Source organism: Artibeus jamaicensis, unplaced genomic scaffold (assembly GCF_021234435.1).
Source record: "Artibeus jamaicensis isolate MK-2021 breed Jamaican fruit bat unplaced genomic scaffold, CSHL_Jam_final contig_525, whole genome shotgun sequence".
Lineage (NCBI taxonomy): Eukaryota > Metazoa > Chordata > Mammalia > Chiroptera > Phyllostomidae > Artibeus > Artibeus jamaicensis.
This window is the reverse complement of record NW_026521874.1, coordinates 4,407,025-4,424,707: the sequence shown is the minus strand read 5'-3', so window position 1 is coordinate 4,424,707 and position 17,683 is coordinate 4,407,025. Positions and strand designations below refer to the sequence as shown.

Genomic DNA, 17,683 nt, shown 5'->3' with positions numbered 1-17,683 from the left:
ATCAAGATTTGCAAAGAAATTTGGGGCCTGAAATTTTTTATTCTCAATTTGGTAGAACCATTTACAAAGTCTGAAATACTTCTGTATGACACATCTGCCAGTGGCCCTGCCTGAATCCCCATCACTACCTGCTCCATTCACCTCCCCCTATTCTGATAGGAACGTATAACAATTTCTCAAATTTTTCTAAACACTATGCAAAACGGCTCTTCTTTCTCGATTGCCGGCCCTAAACCCTTCCAATACATACATTCTGGAGATGTCTTTAGATTTGTGTACTTCAGTTTCTTAATATACATACTACCGAAAAATACTACCTGACCTGATCTTAGCTTCTTTCAGGTTTTTCTTTAAAGAAGTGGTGGCGTTACTTGAAATAAGAACCTTTATAAGATATGGTTGAAACGGTAGAAAAATTTCAAACAGCCACCTTAATTCTCACTAACTTCGGTCCCAAGTCTGGGGAATCCTCTGAAGTCCCAGATACCAGGCAGTGAAGTAAAAAACGACTACAACTTCCAAGAGACATTGCGTCTACACCCTCCGCGCCCACTCGGCTTCAGTGACAGCTTTGAGCACAGAGCCTAGGGGGCGGGGCTTAGACAGAACCGTGAATAGTGGGCGGGGATAGGGGTGTGACCAAGGAGGGGCGGTGCTCCCCGCACGGCCCGGAACACGCTAGTGGAGCGGAAGATGGCGGCGGCAGCGGTGGCTGCAGCCTGGACCCCACTCGGGCTGAGGCGGAGGTGCCACTGGCTTTGACCTCGCTCTGGCTCCGGTGCGAGCGGCAGAGCGTGTGCGAGGCCCCGCGCGTCGGGTAGGGGCGGTGGCAGCGACTGCGCGCCGCCCTGAGGAGCGCCCCAGCGGCGGCGCTGCTGCGGCTGAGGAGAGAGCCGGCTCCGGGCCTCCGCGTCCTCCTGCTCCCCGCGCCCCCCGCCTCCTCGGGGGGGCGGCGGCGGCGATGTTCTCTGTCCTTTCGTACGGGCGGCTTGTGGCCCGCGCCGTGCTCGGCGGCCTCTCGCAGACCGACCCCAGGGCCGGAGGCGGCGGCGCCAGCGGCGGCAGCGACTACGGGCTGGTGACGGCCGGCTGCGGCTTTGGCAAGGACTTCCGTAAGGGCCTCCTCAAGAAGGGTGCTTGTTACGGGGACGATGCGTGCTTCGTGGCCCGACACCGTTCAGCGGACGTACTTGGTGAGTGCTCTGGCCGGGGTCTCTTACCCCAGCCCGGGACCCGCCTCTTCAGGACTCCCCCGCTCCGGGCTTCCCCCTTTCCTTTGGGCAGCGAGCGGAGCCCGAGAGCCAATAGTAACGCACACGTAGGGAGCTCTTACTATGTGCCAGGCGCCGTGCCAAGCGCTCCGAGGTTCATTTTCCGCTTGACCAACCCCCATTTTAGAGATGAGGAAACTGAGGCGCAGAGCGGTCACGCCTCGTGCTCAAGGTCACACAGCCTGAGAATGTGACCAGTTCGAGTTCAGAGCCGCACTCTTAGTCACTTGGCCGTGTCAGCCCCGGACGACCTCGTTCCCTCTCCCGCCCCCACTCCCGGCCCCACGACACCTGCAGGCTCCTAACCTGGCTCTTGTCCTCTTCCTCCTCCCTCCCTCTGCGTGTCCCGGAGATCCCTGCTTCTTCGCGTGTTCCTGACGCCACAGCCCGGCCATGGGCTGCAGGATCCCCAGCAGACAGCCCAGCGGCATTCTTTCGCCGCCCCGATTGTGACCAGATCTCCATCCTTTTCCTTCCTGAGTCTCACAGTGGGGGCCCCAGGCCTGGTGCAGAAACACTCGCAGTGCATTATCCGAATCTGATCTTGGCCCACTTGAGGTCACCTGGGAATAGAAGACGGTCTCCTTGACCCAAAATATAATGGTCACATCTTCTAGACTGCAGCCAGGGAAGCCTTGAGAATGGGTTAAAGGCTTTCAGGCCACAGGTGCTTCCCAAGGCCTATTCCAGTTACGCCTTTGGGAGTGGGAGCTTGCAGAAAGGGCGAAATATAACTCACAAACTTTACCATAATGTACATCTTTAGAGACAATGTATACAACATAGAATCGTATGCCATTAAATCTCTTTTAATAAAGCACTTTGAAGTTGAAGGACGTGCTGTCATTGAACTTGGATTCAAATGTCATTTTGGTTTCACTTCTCAGGTGAGACTGAGTTTTTGATTACTTTAAATTTCATATACTGAAACAAAGTTTGGCAGTGAAACAAATGGTACTGTAACTTTTTATGACAATAATTACATTTTAATTTGATGTCAGAGTAAGTGCCTATTATCTTCGCTTCTACTACATGTAATGTGGACTGGAAAGGTTGTTCCCAGTTTAATTTATGAATGATCCCATTACCAAAAGAAACACAGACTCCTTGGAAGGTTGAGGAGCTTGCAGATTGAAATCCTACAAATCTGAAGTCAGTTTGACCCCGACTTGGTATCTTTTTAAAAGGGCTGTCAGTGGCTGCCTTTTCCATTACATTTAGGAGCACTTCACTCAATGAGTTTGTAACCTGTGCTGTTTTCAAATAGTAGTCATAGTGCAATAGAATAGGGGATCATGGGCCACTGAGTTCTCCCTTATAAAACTGCTGCGTGCTGGCTTTTAAAAAAGATTTGTGAAATTTTGGTCAAAGTCATTCAGGAAAAAAAGCATAAACATTCCACCCTGATGGAAACCTGGCCTAGTTTGGTGGTCAGCTTTGCAACTTAGGAGCCCTGTGATCTGTGGTTTTGGGCAAGAGTCCCTTAGCTCGTTTTCCTCATCTTGACTAGAGGATGAAGGGAGTGGATTCTCTGACTCTTAAGGACTTCTGAGGGACTTCTGACCATCAGATCATATTTTTTTGTTTTCTTTTGATTTGAAATGACAGCACCCTTTGTTATTTTGCACCTCAAATAACAGGCATTACTTCCTGTCTTATTCATATGGGCACCTCCAACAGATTTCTTCTGTTTTGCATCTGGCTGTAAACTAGTGGTTCATAGCTTTTCCTGGTTCATAGCCTCTGAGAATTTTCGAGTGCCCAAGGGCTCATTCAGGGACTTCACTGACCCCATAAAGGCCATCCATGTACTGTCGAGATGCCCTTGCATGGGGAGCAGTTAACCACAGTGCTGTACCCCTCCCGAAAGGCACGCTATGAGACATCTTCGACCACATTTGGCAGAGCCAGTGTGTGTGTGTGTAAATCAGGGGGACATGGGTTCTGTAGGACTGTCTTGTTGTTTTGGAGGAGCTCTTCTGGAAGGCCATCTTGGAAGCCACCTGAAACAACTTCTGAGTTGGCCTCATTTGATCTTTGGCTTCCACAAACCAGAACATATGATGGTGACTTCTGTCATCACAGGTCTGATTATCTCTTGCTATGAAAGAGGTTATGAGTCTCAGCGAGTTTTGTTTTTGTTTTTTTTTTAAGATTATATTTATTTATTTTTAGACAGAGTGGAAGGGAGGGAAGGAAAAAAGTGAGAAACATCAGTGTGTGGTTGCCTCCTGCACACCCTCTACTGGGGACCTGGCCCACAACCCAGGCACATGCCCTGACTGGGAATCGAACCTGCAACCCTTTGGTTTGCAGGTCAACACTCAGTCCCCTGAGCCATACCAGCCAGGGCAAGTCTCAGAAAATTTTTAATACTGCTTTTTTTACTCTGGAAGTTGGAGTTGTAACCTTTATTCAAAAGGTTATGTTGAATAATAATGTTATGTTGAAACAGTGTTTTGAACCTTCTAGTTCTATAGATAATTCATTTTCTTTGGATTGACATTGTTTATTGCTAAATATCTGTGGCGCTCACTGGTCATCTAGGGCTACTCGACGGTGGAATGAAAGTTGTTATTTCTTTACTAAAGAAAGCTGTCTTATTTCTTTAATTTAGAATTGATCTATCCCATTAGTCATGCAGCAACTAAAAGTACTTGGTCCTTGACAGCATTTTTGTAGAGTTCCCACTGGATTTCTTTTAGTAAAAACCAACTGTGATGGGTGTGGTGAGACATGGGAACCACTCCTATCCCCTGGAAAATTGGCCAAGGTGCTTTCTCGTTATTTGGTCTAAACAGGAGTGAACCAGAACCAGCAGGAACTATGTGCACTTCTCTTTTTCCTTCTTCCGGGTGGTTAGTAGTCCTCTTACTCTTTAGGTACGGATGCCCAAGTCCACAAAAATATCAGAGCTGCCTGGTGTGTCATTGCTAGGCCTCCTGCAGCCCTAAGCTACTTAACGATAGAATCAAAGCCTGTTGAGAGTTGTAAGACTTAGTAACCTTGGAGTCCAGTTCTTTCATTTTACTGGTGAGAAAACAGAGGCCCACAGAGGGTCAGGTGACATTGCTAAGGTTACTGCACTAGCTAATGGCAGAACTAGGACTAGCACCAAGACTCCTATTCCAGTCCTTTCCGTTGTAACACTGGTTAAGTTTTCTTGACAAGATAGGTGGATTCAAAACCTGTCTCTCTTCCGGTACTATTTGTCCTTCTAATCCTTTTCCCCGCTTAAGGGTGTGTGTGTGTGTGTGTGTGTGTGCGCGCTTACAACTTCTTTATTCACTCTGTGACTCATAATCAAAATGCAACAAAGCTCCTGCATACTTAACTGCAGTTTGCTGAAACCACTTCTTTAAAAAGGCATCATGGTCTATGCCATGTTAATATTGAGTTGTAAAGTAATTCTTACAAAACTGTGGGGTATTTATTTAAGCTTGATAACTTGAAACCTTGAAAAAATGAAAACAGTTTTGTATTCTAGCCTTTGGATCTGATTTTTTTTAATATTAAATTTTATTTAGTTACTTTTCAAGTACATTTTTTTGGATCTGATTTTGATGGTTGCCAGGATTGTGGCCAAGTGTTTTTGTGAGTAACTTCAGTCTTAAAAGTAGGTGTTGTATAAGGATTACATGAACAATGTCAAGGTCAGAATTTTATTTAGGAAGTGAATAGATGAGGTAGAATTTGGTGTTTTCCAACAGTCATGATGATTTCAGTGTATTAGGTAGAACCTCTAAATCTGAAAGTGAGTCGTCCTTTTAACGAAGTGGTCACCATGGGAGAGTGTGTATGGGCACTAACTTCAGCCTTTTAAGAAGTCCTCTTTGGAATTTCCCTCAGTTAGATTTCAGTCTTATTGTTATTAAATTAAGATATATAATTCAACTACCATGCACTCACCTTTCAAAGTAAAAAAATTCAGTGGTGTTTAGTATATTCACAAGGTTGCACAACCACAACCATTAACTAGTTTCAAAACATGGTCATCACCCCAAAAGAAACTCCCTACCCATTGGAAGTCATTCCCCAGCCTCCCCTTTCTCAATCCCTGGCAATGGAAAGTAGATTCTGATTCAGTAGATATTTGCCTGTTTGGACATTTCACAAAAATGGAATCATATCATATATCTAATGTATTGCGCCTGGATTTTTTCCCTTAGTATATTTTAAAGGTTCCACCTACATTGTAGTATATATCAGTACTTCATATCTTTATATGGCTGCATTGTATGGATATACCACCTTCTGTTTATTCATTTATTAAGGGACATTGTATGGTTTTCACTTGCTGGCAGTTGTGAATAGTGCTACTATGACACATTCATGTACAGGCTTTTATGTGAACATATATTTTCAATTCTCTTGGGTGTATCCTTTACAAATGGAATTTTCCAGTTATATTGTAACTAACTTTATGAAGAATATAGTTTTAAGTACATTTTTATAGTTCTTATGTCAAGGGAAATATTTTTAAACTGGCAACAATCAGTTAAGTAAATTCTAAGATTGGCAGTACTTAATTTTTTAATTTTATTTTTTCCTTTTTATTGAATGTGTTGGGGTGACACACCAGTTACCAAAATTCTACAGGTTTTAGGTGCACTGTTCTACAGTACATCATCTGTAGACTGTATAGTATGTTCATCACCCCCAGGCAACTCTCCTCCATCACCATATATCCCCGCCCCCCATGCCCTTCTCCGCCCTCTCCTACAGTCACCTCCCACCCTCCTGCAGTCACCTCCCACCCTCCTTCAGTCACCACACTATTATCTGTGTCCATGAGTTTTTTTCTCTTTCTCTTTTTTGCTCCATCGCTCTACCCCCACCCCCACCTCAGTTTCTGTGTGAGAATTGTGGGTTTATTAAAAGAGCCTTCTTGGATTCATAGAGACAGCAGGGTTTAAGAACCTACTGGCTGAAAAAAAATGTTACTAGTTGCTGGCTGACTTTTCTAATTGTTTTGTCATTCTGTAATAAGTAAGATTACAGAGTTGATTGATAGTGGAATTTTGCTGTTTATTTTTTAAACTTCTGCTCTCTGATATTTTTCTCATTTTACTATATAGATATATTGTACTTTTTGTAGGTTCTTATGAGGCACATTGTTTTTAAAGTCATTTCTTCATTTATTATACTATCAGAGCCACTTTTCCTTGCTTACGATTTTTAAAAAGAAATCATACTATGAATGAGAGTTATTCCCTTTGCAAGTTTTCTTTTTAAACATTTTTTTAAATTACAGTTTACATTCAATATTATTTTGTTTTGGTTTACAATCTTTAGAGATTCTCAAACTTAGTTTTAAATTTTTCTAAATTCAAGCTTCTCTCTCAGTGTGTTAATATATTTTTAAAAGATTCTAGGTAAATATTTTTGTAGAGGAAGTAGTTAAATTTTAAAAGCATGACTTTTTTTTCTTTTCAGAAAATACATTTTTGTAAAAAGGCTATAAATTATAGCAGAAGGTAGGAAGCAGATGTTAGCTGGTTGTGGTGGGACCACATTTTTGGTGGAGGGGACTTGGAAGGGAGGAGGCTGCTCCCTGAACTTTAGCACTGCTTTTTGAAACTGGGCAATAACATAACCTGAATGGTTGCACCATGTCCAACTGGAGTTTGTACTCCTGTGTGACTCAAGAGGCAGTACACCAGGTCAAAGTATTTGACCTACAACTGTGTCCTTTGAATAAATGCTTATGTCAAATGCAAGCTAAATGTCAAATTCATTTTACATAGGTCAAATGCTTTTTAGAGAAGCTTCATCTGGGGCTTTAGGTTCAGCATTTTCAGGAAAATGCTTTGGAAAAGTAAGTTAAGAGTATTTTTTTTCCAAATGAATTTGACATTTCCAATCAGAAGTTCTAGCCAGTTGAAAAACGGTGTGCCTTGTGATTTTTCCAATCAAAGTTAGTGTTAACTTTTGGTGTCATTTTAAGAATTGGTGCCCTGGATTTTTACATATATCACAAATATGTATATTTAAATATATGAAAAACATATATCATTAGTAATAAAATCAGTGATCTGTCTTGTTTGGAGTTGTTGAATATTTGAAAAAATCTGATAGTTTTCTATCTCCCTGAGATCCAAAATCATTCATTTCCTGTTATTAAACAATTCACACAATTCAAAGAATTGCATCATAAATCAAAAGTTTTTGCAAAAGCTGACCCACCGCAGAGGGTATGGGGCTGTTAAAAAAACACTCATTTAAACATGAGTTGGCAAGAGGCACAGCTCTTCCCATTTAACTTAAAAATTTAAGAAAGATCCCTAGCCAGGTAGTTCAGTTGGTTGGAATGTCGTCCCATTAACTGGAAGGTTGCAGGTTTCATCCTGGTTAGGACACATACAGGAGGCAAATGATTGATACTTCTCTCCCAATGATATTCATCTCTATCATGGATGTTTCCCTCCCTCCCTCCCTCCCTCGCTCCCTTCTCCTCCTTTCTAAAATCAATGAAGATGTCCTGGGGTGAGGATTAAAAACATTTTTTTAATATTTAATTAATTTATTTTTAGAGAGAGGGGAAGGGAAGAAGAAAGAGTGGGAGAGAAACATCATTGTGTGGTTGCCTTCCATGTGTCCCCTACTGGGGACCCAGCCCACAACCCAGGCATATGCCCTGACTGGGAATCGAACCAGTGACCCTTTGTTTCACAGGCCTGTACTCAATCCACTGAGCTACACCAGCCAGGTAAAAACATTTTTTTTTTTAAATTAAAAAAGGGGAAAGATGCCTAATGCTTTGGAATAAAATCCCAAACAGGATTTTGGGTGGATTGGGACACAATACACACTTTTATTAATTTTTTTAAAAATTTTTATTGATTTATTTTGAGAGAAGCATCTATTTGTTGTCCCACTTATTCATGCATTCATTGGTTCAGAAGCTTTTCTTAAAGAGGGAAAGACTTCACTCTGTTTCTCCTAAGCACTTACTCAATATCTGACACAAAATATGCTTCATCTTATCAGTGCTTTAATAAAGTGCTTTAGATTTTATGACACATTTTTATGTTTTACCTTATTTAATCTTTTATTTTTTAAAACTATTTATTTTTTGAGAGAGGGGAAGGGAGGGAGAAACAGGGAGAGAAACATCGATGTACGAGAGAAACATTGATCAGTCACCTCTCACACTTGCTCCAATCAGGGATGGAGCCTGCACTGCAGCCATGTGCCCCAACCTGGAATCCAGCTAGCCACTTATCAAGGATTTACAGGATGACACCCAACCAACTGAGCCATACTGGGTCAGGGCCCTTATTTAATCTTTTAACTATGAAATAACTGCTCTTATCTTAATCGGTGTCTGTTTCCTCATCTATAAAATTGACTCATCGGTAAAGTCAGTATAGCTAGTATCATAGCAGATACTTGAACCTGAGTTTCCTGCTTCCATGTCTACTGCCTTTAAATAAATTGTTTTGTGTGTAAAAAAGTAACACATGTTCAGAAAAGCACAGTATAAAACACTGGCCCTGGCTGGTGTGGCTCAGTGAATTGAGCACTGGCTTGTGAACCAAAGTATCACTGGTTCAATATCCAGGGCACATGCCAGGGTTGTGGGCCAGGTCCCCAGTTGGGGGCATGCCAGAAACACACATTGATGTTTCTCTCCTTCTCTTTCTCCCTCCCTTCCCCTCTGTCTAAAAATAAATAAAATAAAATCTTTGGAGAAAAAAAAACCCACCTCTAATTGGTAACAGCTGTAATTGGTGTGGTTTCCTCAGCCTGTATGTATATACAATTGTATGATACACTTTGTTAAGTGAAATTGAGTTAATATCTATTCTGCTCTGTGATGTCATTTTATGTGATGTAAGTTGAGTATATTTCCATACTGATAAGCATAACTGCATCATACTTCACTGCAAGTATAGTCTATAATTTATCTAACTATTACTGTATTTTTATTGAGATTATTTCCAATTTTCTGTTACAAGTAACACTAGAGTAAATAGATCTGCATCTGAATATTTCCTTAGGGTAAATTCCTTGAAGAAAAGTTCCTGAGAGTCAAAGGCTATGAACATTTGCAAAATCCCTGATATAAATACATATTTACATAGGTTCCTCCAGAAAGGTTATGCTAATTTATGCTTTCTTATTGCTGGTGAAATTGCCCTCATCAATGAGCTTGTTGATTTTCAGTCTGTCACATTTGACAGTAAATTTATAAATTTACTTAGGTTTTTATACAGTTTTTTTTAAGAAGATTTTATTTATCTTTTAGAGGAGAAGAGAGGGAGAGAAACATCAATTTGAGAGAGAAGCATCAGTTGGTTGCCTGTCATTCATGACCCCAACGGGGGACTTGGCCACACAACCCAGGCAGGTACCCTGCCTAGGAATCGAACTATTGACCTATCAGTTTGTGGGATGATGCCCAGCCCACTGAGCCCCACCAGTCAGGGCCTTAAACAGTTTTTTTAAGTCCTTACACAGCGATATGTTTATTGATCTGAAAGAGAGAGAGAAACATTGATATTAGGGAGAAACATTGATCGGTTGCCTCCTGTACATGCCCCAAGCAGGGATTGAACCGTAAACAGTTATTTTTGAGGTGAATAAGTTTGAGGTGAACAGTTCTAGAATTGATTAAATTGTTGGTATGAATCCCAGGGACTACAGAATGACTGCAAAAACTTTGCCAGAGACTACAGAAGTGACTTACTACAAAGAGTGCTTTCTGTTGAAGGACCCAGGACTATTTTGACTCAGGCCAATTCCAACACATTTTTGCACTGATTCTTCTTTTGCTCATTAACAGACTATTTTGAAAACAAAGGGAATTTCTTTCTTTTTGTACTACTATGATTGTACATTTTAATCTTTCAACGGTGCCATTATCCAACATTTTTTTTTGTCTTACCAGGATTAGTTTGTGTTGTCATTCGAGGTAGATGCAAAAGGTTAGCTGTGCTGAATAAAGCAAACAAAAATTGCTTCTGTTTTCACATCGGTGTTTGAATAATAAAATAGATTTGAACTATTTGCATAAGAGCAAGAAAATTGTTTGTGGTCTCTAGGTTGACCACTAATTGGTAATATGGTCATCAGTATTTCTATGAAATGAGATCATCTAAACAGCAATGTCTTCTGTGTGCATTGTTGGAAAAAATCGGCTTTTCTCGGTTCTTTTGCTGCAACTTTGATCTTGTCATTGTTTTTCTTGTTCATGTACTCTGAATTCGCTGAAGAATCAATCAGTGGCCTTTGGATAACAAGGTTATTGTGTTTTTGTGAATACATTCTACACATAAAAATTACTTTATTTACAGATCATTTGAATTCACTGAAGTCAGTTAATACTGATCTATAACTTTTATAAGAATTTCACATTGAAAAATGGTTGGCTTGACTTTCTTTATAGAAAAACTTTTACAACATCTTCGTGGTTAAAACAGGCTCCCTTTTCTTGCAGTGGGACTTAGAATCCCAGAATCTTAGATGTTAGGAAAAGGTACTGTTGAGAGAGTTTGTTCTTCTGCCCCTTATTTCTCAAATCAGGAAGTTAAAGCTTAGAGAAGTGTTTTTTGGCCAGAGTTCTATAGCCAGTTAGTGGCAACGGAAGTAGGTAGTTGTGTTATCTCCAGACTGCTTTTCAAGGCTCTTGTCATCCAGCCTTCTTTTGACTGAGTGGAGCGTCTTGTAGCCATCTTCCACCATGGAACAATACCTTGTGCTACTCTAAAATGAGATTACGAGTTCATTCTCTTTTTGCAGTTCTCGATGCTGGTTGGTTGGTGTATCAGAGGGCTGGTATTCTAACTCTTCAGTACAGTCAACTGAATTCATTGTTTACTAGTTGTTTCCTGTTAGTCCCTGACAGGTGCTGTGGAGACCAAGAACAAAACAGACTTTAGCCCCGAAGTTTCATAGTCCTGTGGAGAAGGCACATATACATAGGAATAGTATTAAAGAATACGCACACATTAGGTGTTGTAGAAGCATGAGTCAGGTCTTGAGAAATAGGTAAATTGAGGCAAGTGAGGAGAATTGTAAGGCTCTCCAGATTGAGGGATCAGCAGCAGCACAGAAGAAGAGTCCCCAAACTATAGCTGTTTATGGGTAGAGAGTAGTTTGAGCTGGTGGGTTGGGGGTGGGAGGGCAATTGAGAATTGATGTTAGAAAATAGATTGAGATCAAATTGTGGAAGGTCACAATTGCCATGTTAAGGAATTGGGTGTTGTTTTGGTTTTTGGTAGGAAGATATAGATGTTTTTGCCTTTGTTGTTTGTGGTTTGGTTTGGTTGTTTTGAAGAGGCAGCACGTTCAGGTGGCACAGAATTCAAAAGGTATTCAAAAGTCTAAAGGGTACACTGAGTTTTTCTGTCACTCAGGTCTTCTAGATGCAAAGTTCTTTTCCCCAAAGAACCAATGTTACCGATTTCTTATGTATCCTTCTAGAGAATGTTTTTATATGTATGAGTATAGATATATATATGGAAGATATTTGACTAGAAGAGTAACATGGACACAGCAATCTTGTTAGAAAAACAAAACAAAACAAAACAGAGGGTGTAATGGGAGAATGGGAGGCAAAAGACCTGTTAGGGAACTACTGAAATAGTCTTTGCTAGAAAGGGCTTTAACTAGGGCAGCGGAAAGTAGTTGGCCTGCAGACAAAGAATCAACAGGACCAAGAAAAGAGTAATTGAAGTTGATTTTGAGATTTTGCATCTGAAAGCTTCCTTAAAGTTTCAAGCCTTGAGGTGTGGGTGGGTTGGACAACCATTAATGCGATTAGGAAGTGCAAAAGAAAGATCAAGTTTGGGAATGGAAAATGGGGAATTGCTTGGTGCTACAGGCTTTTAGAGACAGAATCACCTGGCTCCTAGGATGCCTGCCTCCAGCTGGCCTTCACTACATCCTGAAATGTTCCAGCAGTGATCTCATTACAATCACCTGTGAAGTTTGGTTTTTAGCATTCTTTGCTAAAAAGCCCTGGGCCCTCTCTGGGCATTCTGACTCAGGAGGTGGGGCTTGGGTTCCTCAAATAATCTCAACGTGCGGCAGAAATTGAGAGCTGTTGTGCCAGGTACCGGGCCAGCACTTGGGGAAGAAACTCAGTCCCGAAGGGGGCCACCATATAGAGAGGCAGAAAGACAGCAAAGTCATGCTGCGATTATTGTAGTGACCTAAGGAAATGGTTGGGCCCATATATGTATTACTAGTTTAAGATTTCCCATTTTAAAGTGAGAAATTTCTAAATCTAAACCATAGTAGGCAACAGGCATTTAAAAGATATTTGTTAAATAAGGTTACTGCAGAGTCAATTTTGGGAAAAGAAAACTAATTCATTTCTTCAGAGTGCAGATTAATTGTTTTGTCCTTGTGTATTTTTTGGAGGCAAATATATGTCTCTTAGCACTTGAAAAATGGTTCCGTTCGATGTTTAATGGATTATTGAATGATGGTGGATGAGTGACTGGGAAAGATGAATGAATGGACAACTCGTATCTTTTATACACTATCTGTGAGTGGAAATTGTCTTTTGGTTGTTCCTACAGACTAGTGATTGCAGAGCTTGCAGCCTACAAACACTGGTCAAAGACTTTTTTTCTGATTACTACAGGCTAAGTTAAGTCTACATGCTGTTATTTGGTCTTTCTTAAGGACAAGGGTAACCTTCATTTATTACATACTGGTTGCCAGTCAAGCACTGTGGCAGGCACTGTTAACACAGAATTCCTGTTCCTCACACCACCCCTGTGATGTCCATGTTATTAGTCCCATTTATGAGTGAAAATACTGAGGCTTAGAGAGCTGCCTAAGGACACCTAGTCCTGGAGCTAGAATCTGAACCTAGATTTGACTCCAAAGTCTGTCTACTGTGCCCTTGCCCAGTGTATATACACTACCTTTCAAGTCAGAAATGATCATTTTAAACTTTGTTTTACTGAGGTGATCGTTGTTGAGTCTGACTGCTACTTAGTTATTAGCTATTCTTAGGCTAATAATTCAGCAAAGCCCCTTAATTAAAGCAAATGAAGGCCTCATTAAGCCTTGTTGAACTGGCCAGTGGCAACAATGACTTTGGTGGCCTTAGGCCAGCCCTTTCCTTCTGGGGACCTCCTAAAAAGCCTTAACTCATGTAGTGTATTGTTTGGGCTGATTGCTGGTGAGAAGTTCCTGGCAATGGTGTAATAGACATTACCTGGCGGTCAGGTTTCTCTGCTCTTAGAGCTCATGTCACCTTTATTACTTGTGTTTGTACTGTATCCATATTAGTCAGAATCACAGCGGACTGCCGGAAATGCCTGTCTCTTCAATCTCTTCCTCCACAACTCAAGTTTCTATCCTTCAGTACTTTTCTGATTCTTTTAGCTAGATGTAATCTGATCTTCTTTGCTTTTGTTTTTATTGATGAATATTTATTATAGCCATTTATCTTGAACCTCTCTAAACCCCCTTCACTTACCACAATCACTACCACTTGATTTTAAGTTCCTGTGGGCAGGAAATCTTTTAAAAGGCAAAAGATTTATACTATCTAAAGAGAAACCAGAGTATAGGAAATCTTTTATTACATGTAAATCTCTTAGCTGCCTTGTGCTACAATGTCTTGCACATAGGAAATGTTCAATAAAATGTGTTGAATAACTTTACTATTTTGAATGTAAATGTAAAATATATTTCTAACTGGATTTATAGTTTTTGATATCCCTTCCATGAAGGTAACATGTACTCATTACCATAAAATGGGAAAGTGGAATATAAAAAGGACAAAAATTACTCTTCCTGCCACTCAAAGATCATTAGTTAATTAAACAATACGTGAGGAAAATATAATCAGTGTCCAGAAATTAAGTGTTCTACACTTGGATGACTTATTCAAAGAAATTGTGTTCTCATTTGAAAAAGAAGAAGAAGCTTTTGAGCCAGGGTAACATGTGACTCTTAACCTCTTCCAGAGGGTGGTATTTTAGTAAAGGCCAACTCTTATTTTTATAAAGGGAATGAAGAAAGCAGGGGGTAAATAGTGTCCTCTTCAGGGTTAGGTCAAGGACATGCAGTTTAATTTTTACAAATATTAGACTAACCTTTAAGACCAGAATTCTAGATCTAATCTTATAAACAGGAAAAATTTTCTAAAGAGCCTTAATCTAAAGGTCCAATACAAATAGGCACCTATCAGATAGCTAGACTTTAATTACTATTGCTTTCTTATTTAAATGTTGAGTTATTAGGTGTTATATAACATTGCCTAATATCTAGAAACTAACAAGCCTCAGTGTTTGTTAATAGGAGCCCCTAATTCTGTAACACACTTGGTTTATAACTTTACATACATGTGACCCCTGGATCATTTTTCTGTTCCTCCTGTCCAGGAAGGCATCGTTAACAGCATTTAGCATTTCAGGAAGATGCTATTGCATCTCAAGGGAATGAAGTGACCTTTTCTGTGACTTTACCTTCAACTCCACAATTTGTGTGGCAGGGAGGCAGTGATTCATATCTATATCTCTAAGATAACCAAGGTCCCCAAGCCACAGTTGAGCTGGAACAGGTTAAAGTTAGAGCTAAAGCCCTGGATGGTGTAGCTCAGTGGATTGAGCGCCTGCCTACAAACCACAGAGTCGTTGGTTCGATTCCCAGTCAAGGCATGTGCCTGGGTTGCTGGCCAGGTCCCCAGTAGAGGGTGTGTGAGATGAGAGGTAACCACATATTGATGTTTCTCTCCCTCTCTCCCTCCCTTCCCTCTGTCTAAAAATAACAGAAAAAAATTTTTTTAAAAAAGTTAGAGCTAAAGTTAGAACACTTTTATTTTTAAAAGGTTGACTTTGAGTTTCTTTGCACACTATCATTTCTTAATCCTCTTTACAGTATTTTCACTACTTTTTAAGATAAGGCAACTACCCAGAATAGTCTGGAAATTACTGTCTCTAATTAATGAAGTATTCTGGACAGTGGGTATGAGTGCGTATGTATGCATGTGCATTTTAACTTGATTATTAAGTAATTTCATGTTTACTGAGCTAGCAAGGGATAGCTATTTTGTTTCTAATTCTAAATCATAAAATGAACTGTTCATTCCTGCTTTGAACCCATAATTGAGTTTTGTTAACTGTCCTGGACAGCATTTTGTTTTGTTTTGTTTTAGAAGAATTTGAGTTTTGCTTATGGGTTTCATTTTCATATATTTTATCACAGAGTTGAACCTTTCTTCCTTTCCATCCTTTCACATTCATTGTCTTAGTTTTGAGTTAGCTATACCACTGAGATCTTGAGTTCTTGACATAGACTTGGTCTCCAGAGAATGAGAAGATGTAGGCTTCGTTGTGATTAATGCAGAGTGGTTGTTTTGGAGAAACTTCTCTCAAAGGAAATGTATCACTTGCTTGTTACAGCAGGAAGAACATAATTTATAAAATTTCACCTCTAGAGGACTGAAAGGACTGTTAGTCAAAGCAAATTGTACTTTTCCGAATAACTCAACTTGTTGAGTATATATTTTTTCAGTAATCCTGCTTTTTGTTCCCTTTGGGATAATTATTTGCAGATACATTCACAGTCCTGAATCACAGAGTGAAATAGCTGAGGCTTCAGAAATGTTGATACAAATGTGATCAGATAGAAATTGAGTTTATACTCTGATCTCATTTTTCTCTAGTTATAAAGCTTCATGTTGTGATGCCTCTAGACAAATAAGGTTGACTTTGAGAACACTAGAATATAGATTTGAAGAAGATCCTCGGCATCTGAAAAGAAGCCAGTTGTGGCATTGCAGTAAATATTGCTTGACCAACTGCCTCATTAGACGAACACTTGCTGCAGAAAGTGTAAAACCAGATTCTTATCCCTCTGTGTAGAGAGAGTCTCATGTGACTTTTACTATTCAGCTCTTGTGATCCAACCAGATTCTTACTCAATTTCTTCTCTGGAGTTTCAGTTCACCATCAAGTACCTATCCTAGTAGATATAGGTGTTTCACTGATGGAAAAACAATCCCTGTAGAACTGTCTTTCTTCATTAGAGGGTGAGTCTCCATGTAAAATGCTTGAAGATCATCAAAGATGCAGGAATAAAGCTGTTACCTTAGAGTACTGCTTAATAGTTGAAATTATGTCAGCCAAATTTTTCTTCACTGATGCTTATATAAAATTGAAACAGTATTTACTCTCCGGGCATCACCTTCTCCTGGAAAGTGTTGGCTTTGTAACTAATGCATTTCAATCCAAGAATTTCAGAAGAATGGAGACCTCACAGTGATGGCTGATAATGGGTCACAGTGCCAAAGAGACTCAGGGTGGTGCTTTTGCTTTTGCTTTGAAAAGAAGTCCATGGAAAACATAAAATATTACATAAAAATCATAAATATTTTCTAGCTAATTATTTCATAAAACTGACATTTCCACATAAATGGTACAATTAAAGGAAACTTCTGTGCCTTATAGTTTCCTTTAGGCCTTTTGTCTTAACTGTTTAGGATAGGTAATCATTATCTTAATCTAATAATGGTTTTGATTGGATTTTGGGTCAAAGGAAACACTTAAACTAGATTGTGTGCTGACAGAATGTTGTTAATGGAGACATAAAATGATTACAGTAAATCAAAGGAAATAGCTTCTCTATTCAATGCACACTCTTTGTCTTGGCTTTCAAAGCCTTTCCAGTTAATTCAGGCCACCTTTCAGTTGCATCTCTGTTCACCGCTAAAGAAATTGTTTTCTTTTTTTCTTTTTAATTATATTTTATTGATTATGCTATTACAGTTGTCCTGGTTTTTCCCTTTTGCTCCCCTCCACCCAGTTGCCCCTACTCCCTCAAGCAATTCCCCCACCACTGTTCATGTCCATAGGTCATGCATTTAAGTTCTTTGGCTACTCTATTTCCTGTACTGTTGTACTTTACGTCTCAATGAAAGAAATTGTATCATTTTGACAAACTAGATCCTTAAACTTAACCAGTCATCATATCTACTACTGTAATTTGATGTGCCAAGTAAGAATGCAGTTCACAAATGAGCTTTTGGGCCAGGAACTCTCATTCCTAAGATAAGATGTCCTTGAATTCACTTCTAGAATTTATTGCTCTCTCTACTCTCCTTGAACATCTCATCCACCCCTCGTGTCAATTTCAGATCTTTGTCAGAGATCTGGCTCTGATTGCCTTTTCTGCTGTAGGCACTGTAATCCCCAACTTTATACAGAACATTTCCTCAAAAATGCCCTGCTAGCACCTGAAACTCAGAGCACTGTAGAAAGAATTCAGTGTCTTCTGAAGGCATTTCCACTCTCTTTCTAATTGGAGAATCATCTATTCAATACTGATTCTTGAAATTCACGAACCTAGTGATACAAAGCTTATTCATAATTGAGCCCAGGTGTCCTTTGTATTTCCAGTGATTGTCTGTTCTACTTTTCTCAGTACCTTTAACCTAAAATCAT

The 17,683-nt window shown here is 40.0% G+C and overlaps 1 protein-coding gene across 1 annotated transcript in view; it reads left to right on the top strand.

The window, feature by feature from the left end:
* The first annotated feature begins 659 nt into the window (after window positions 1-659).
* Window positions 660-17,683, top strand: part of PPTC7 (protein phosphatase targeting COQ7) — a 39,181-nt gene continuing 22,157 nt past the window's right edge. Inside the window, exon 1 of the mRNA XM_037133469.2 lies at window positions 660-1,193. Within this exon, the coding sequence (XP_036989364.1) occupies window positions 962-1,193 (232 nt within the window). The 5' untranslated portion in view covers window positions 660-961. The remainder of the gene's footprint in view (window positions 1,194-17,683) is intronic.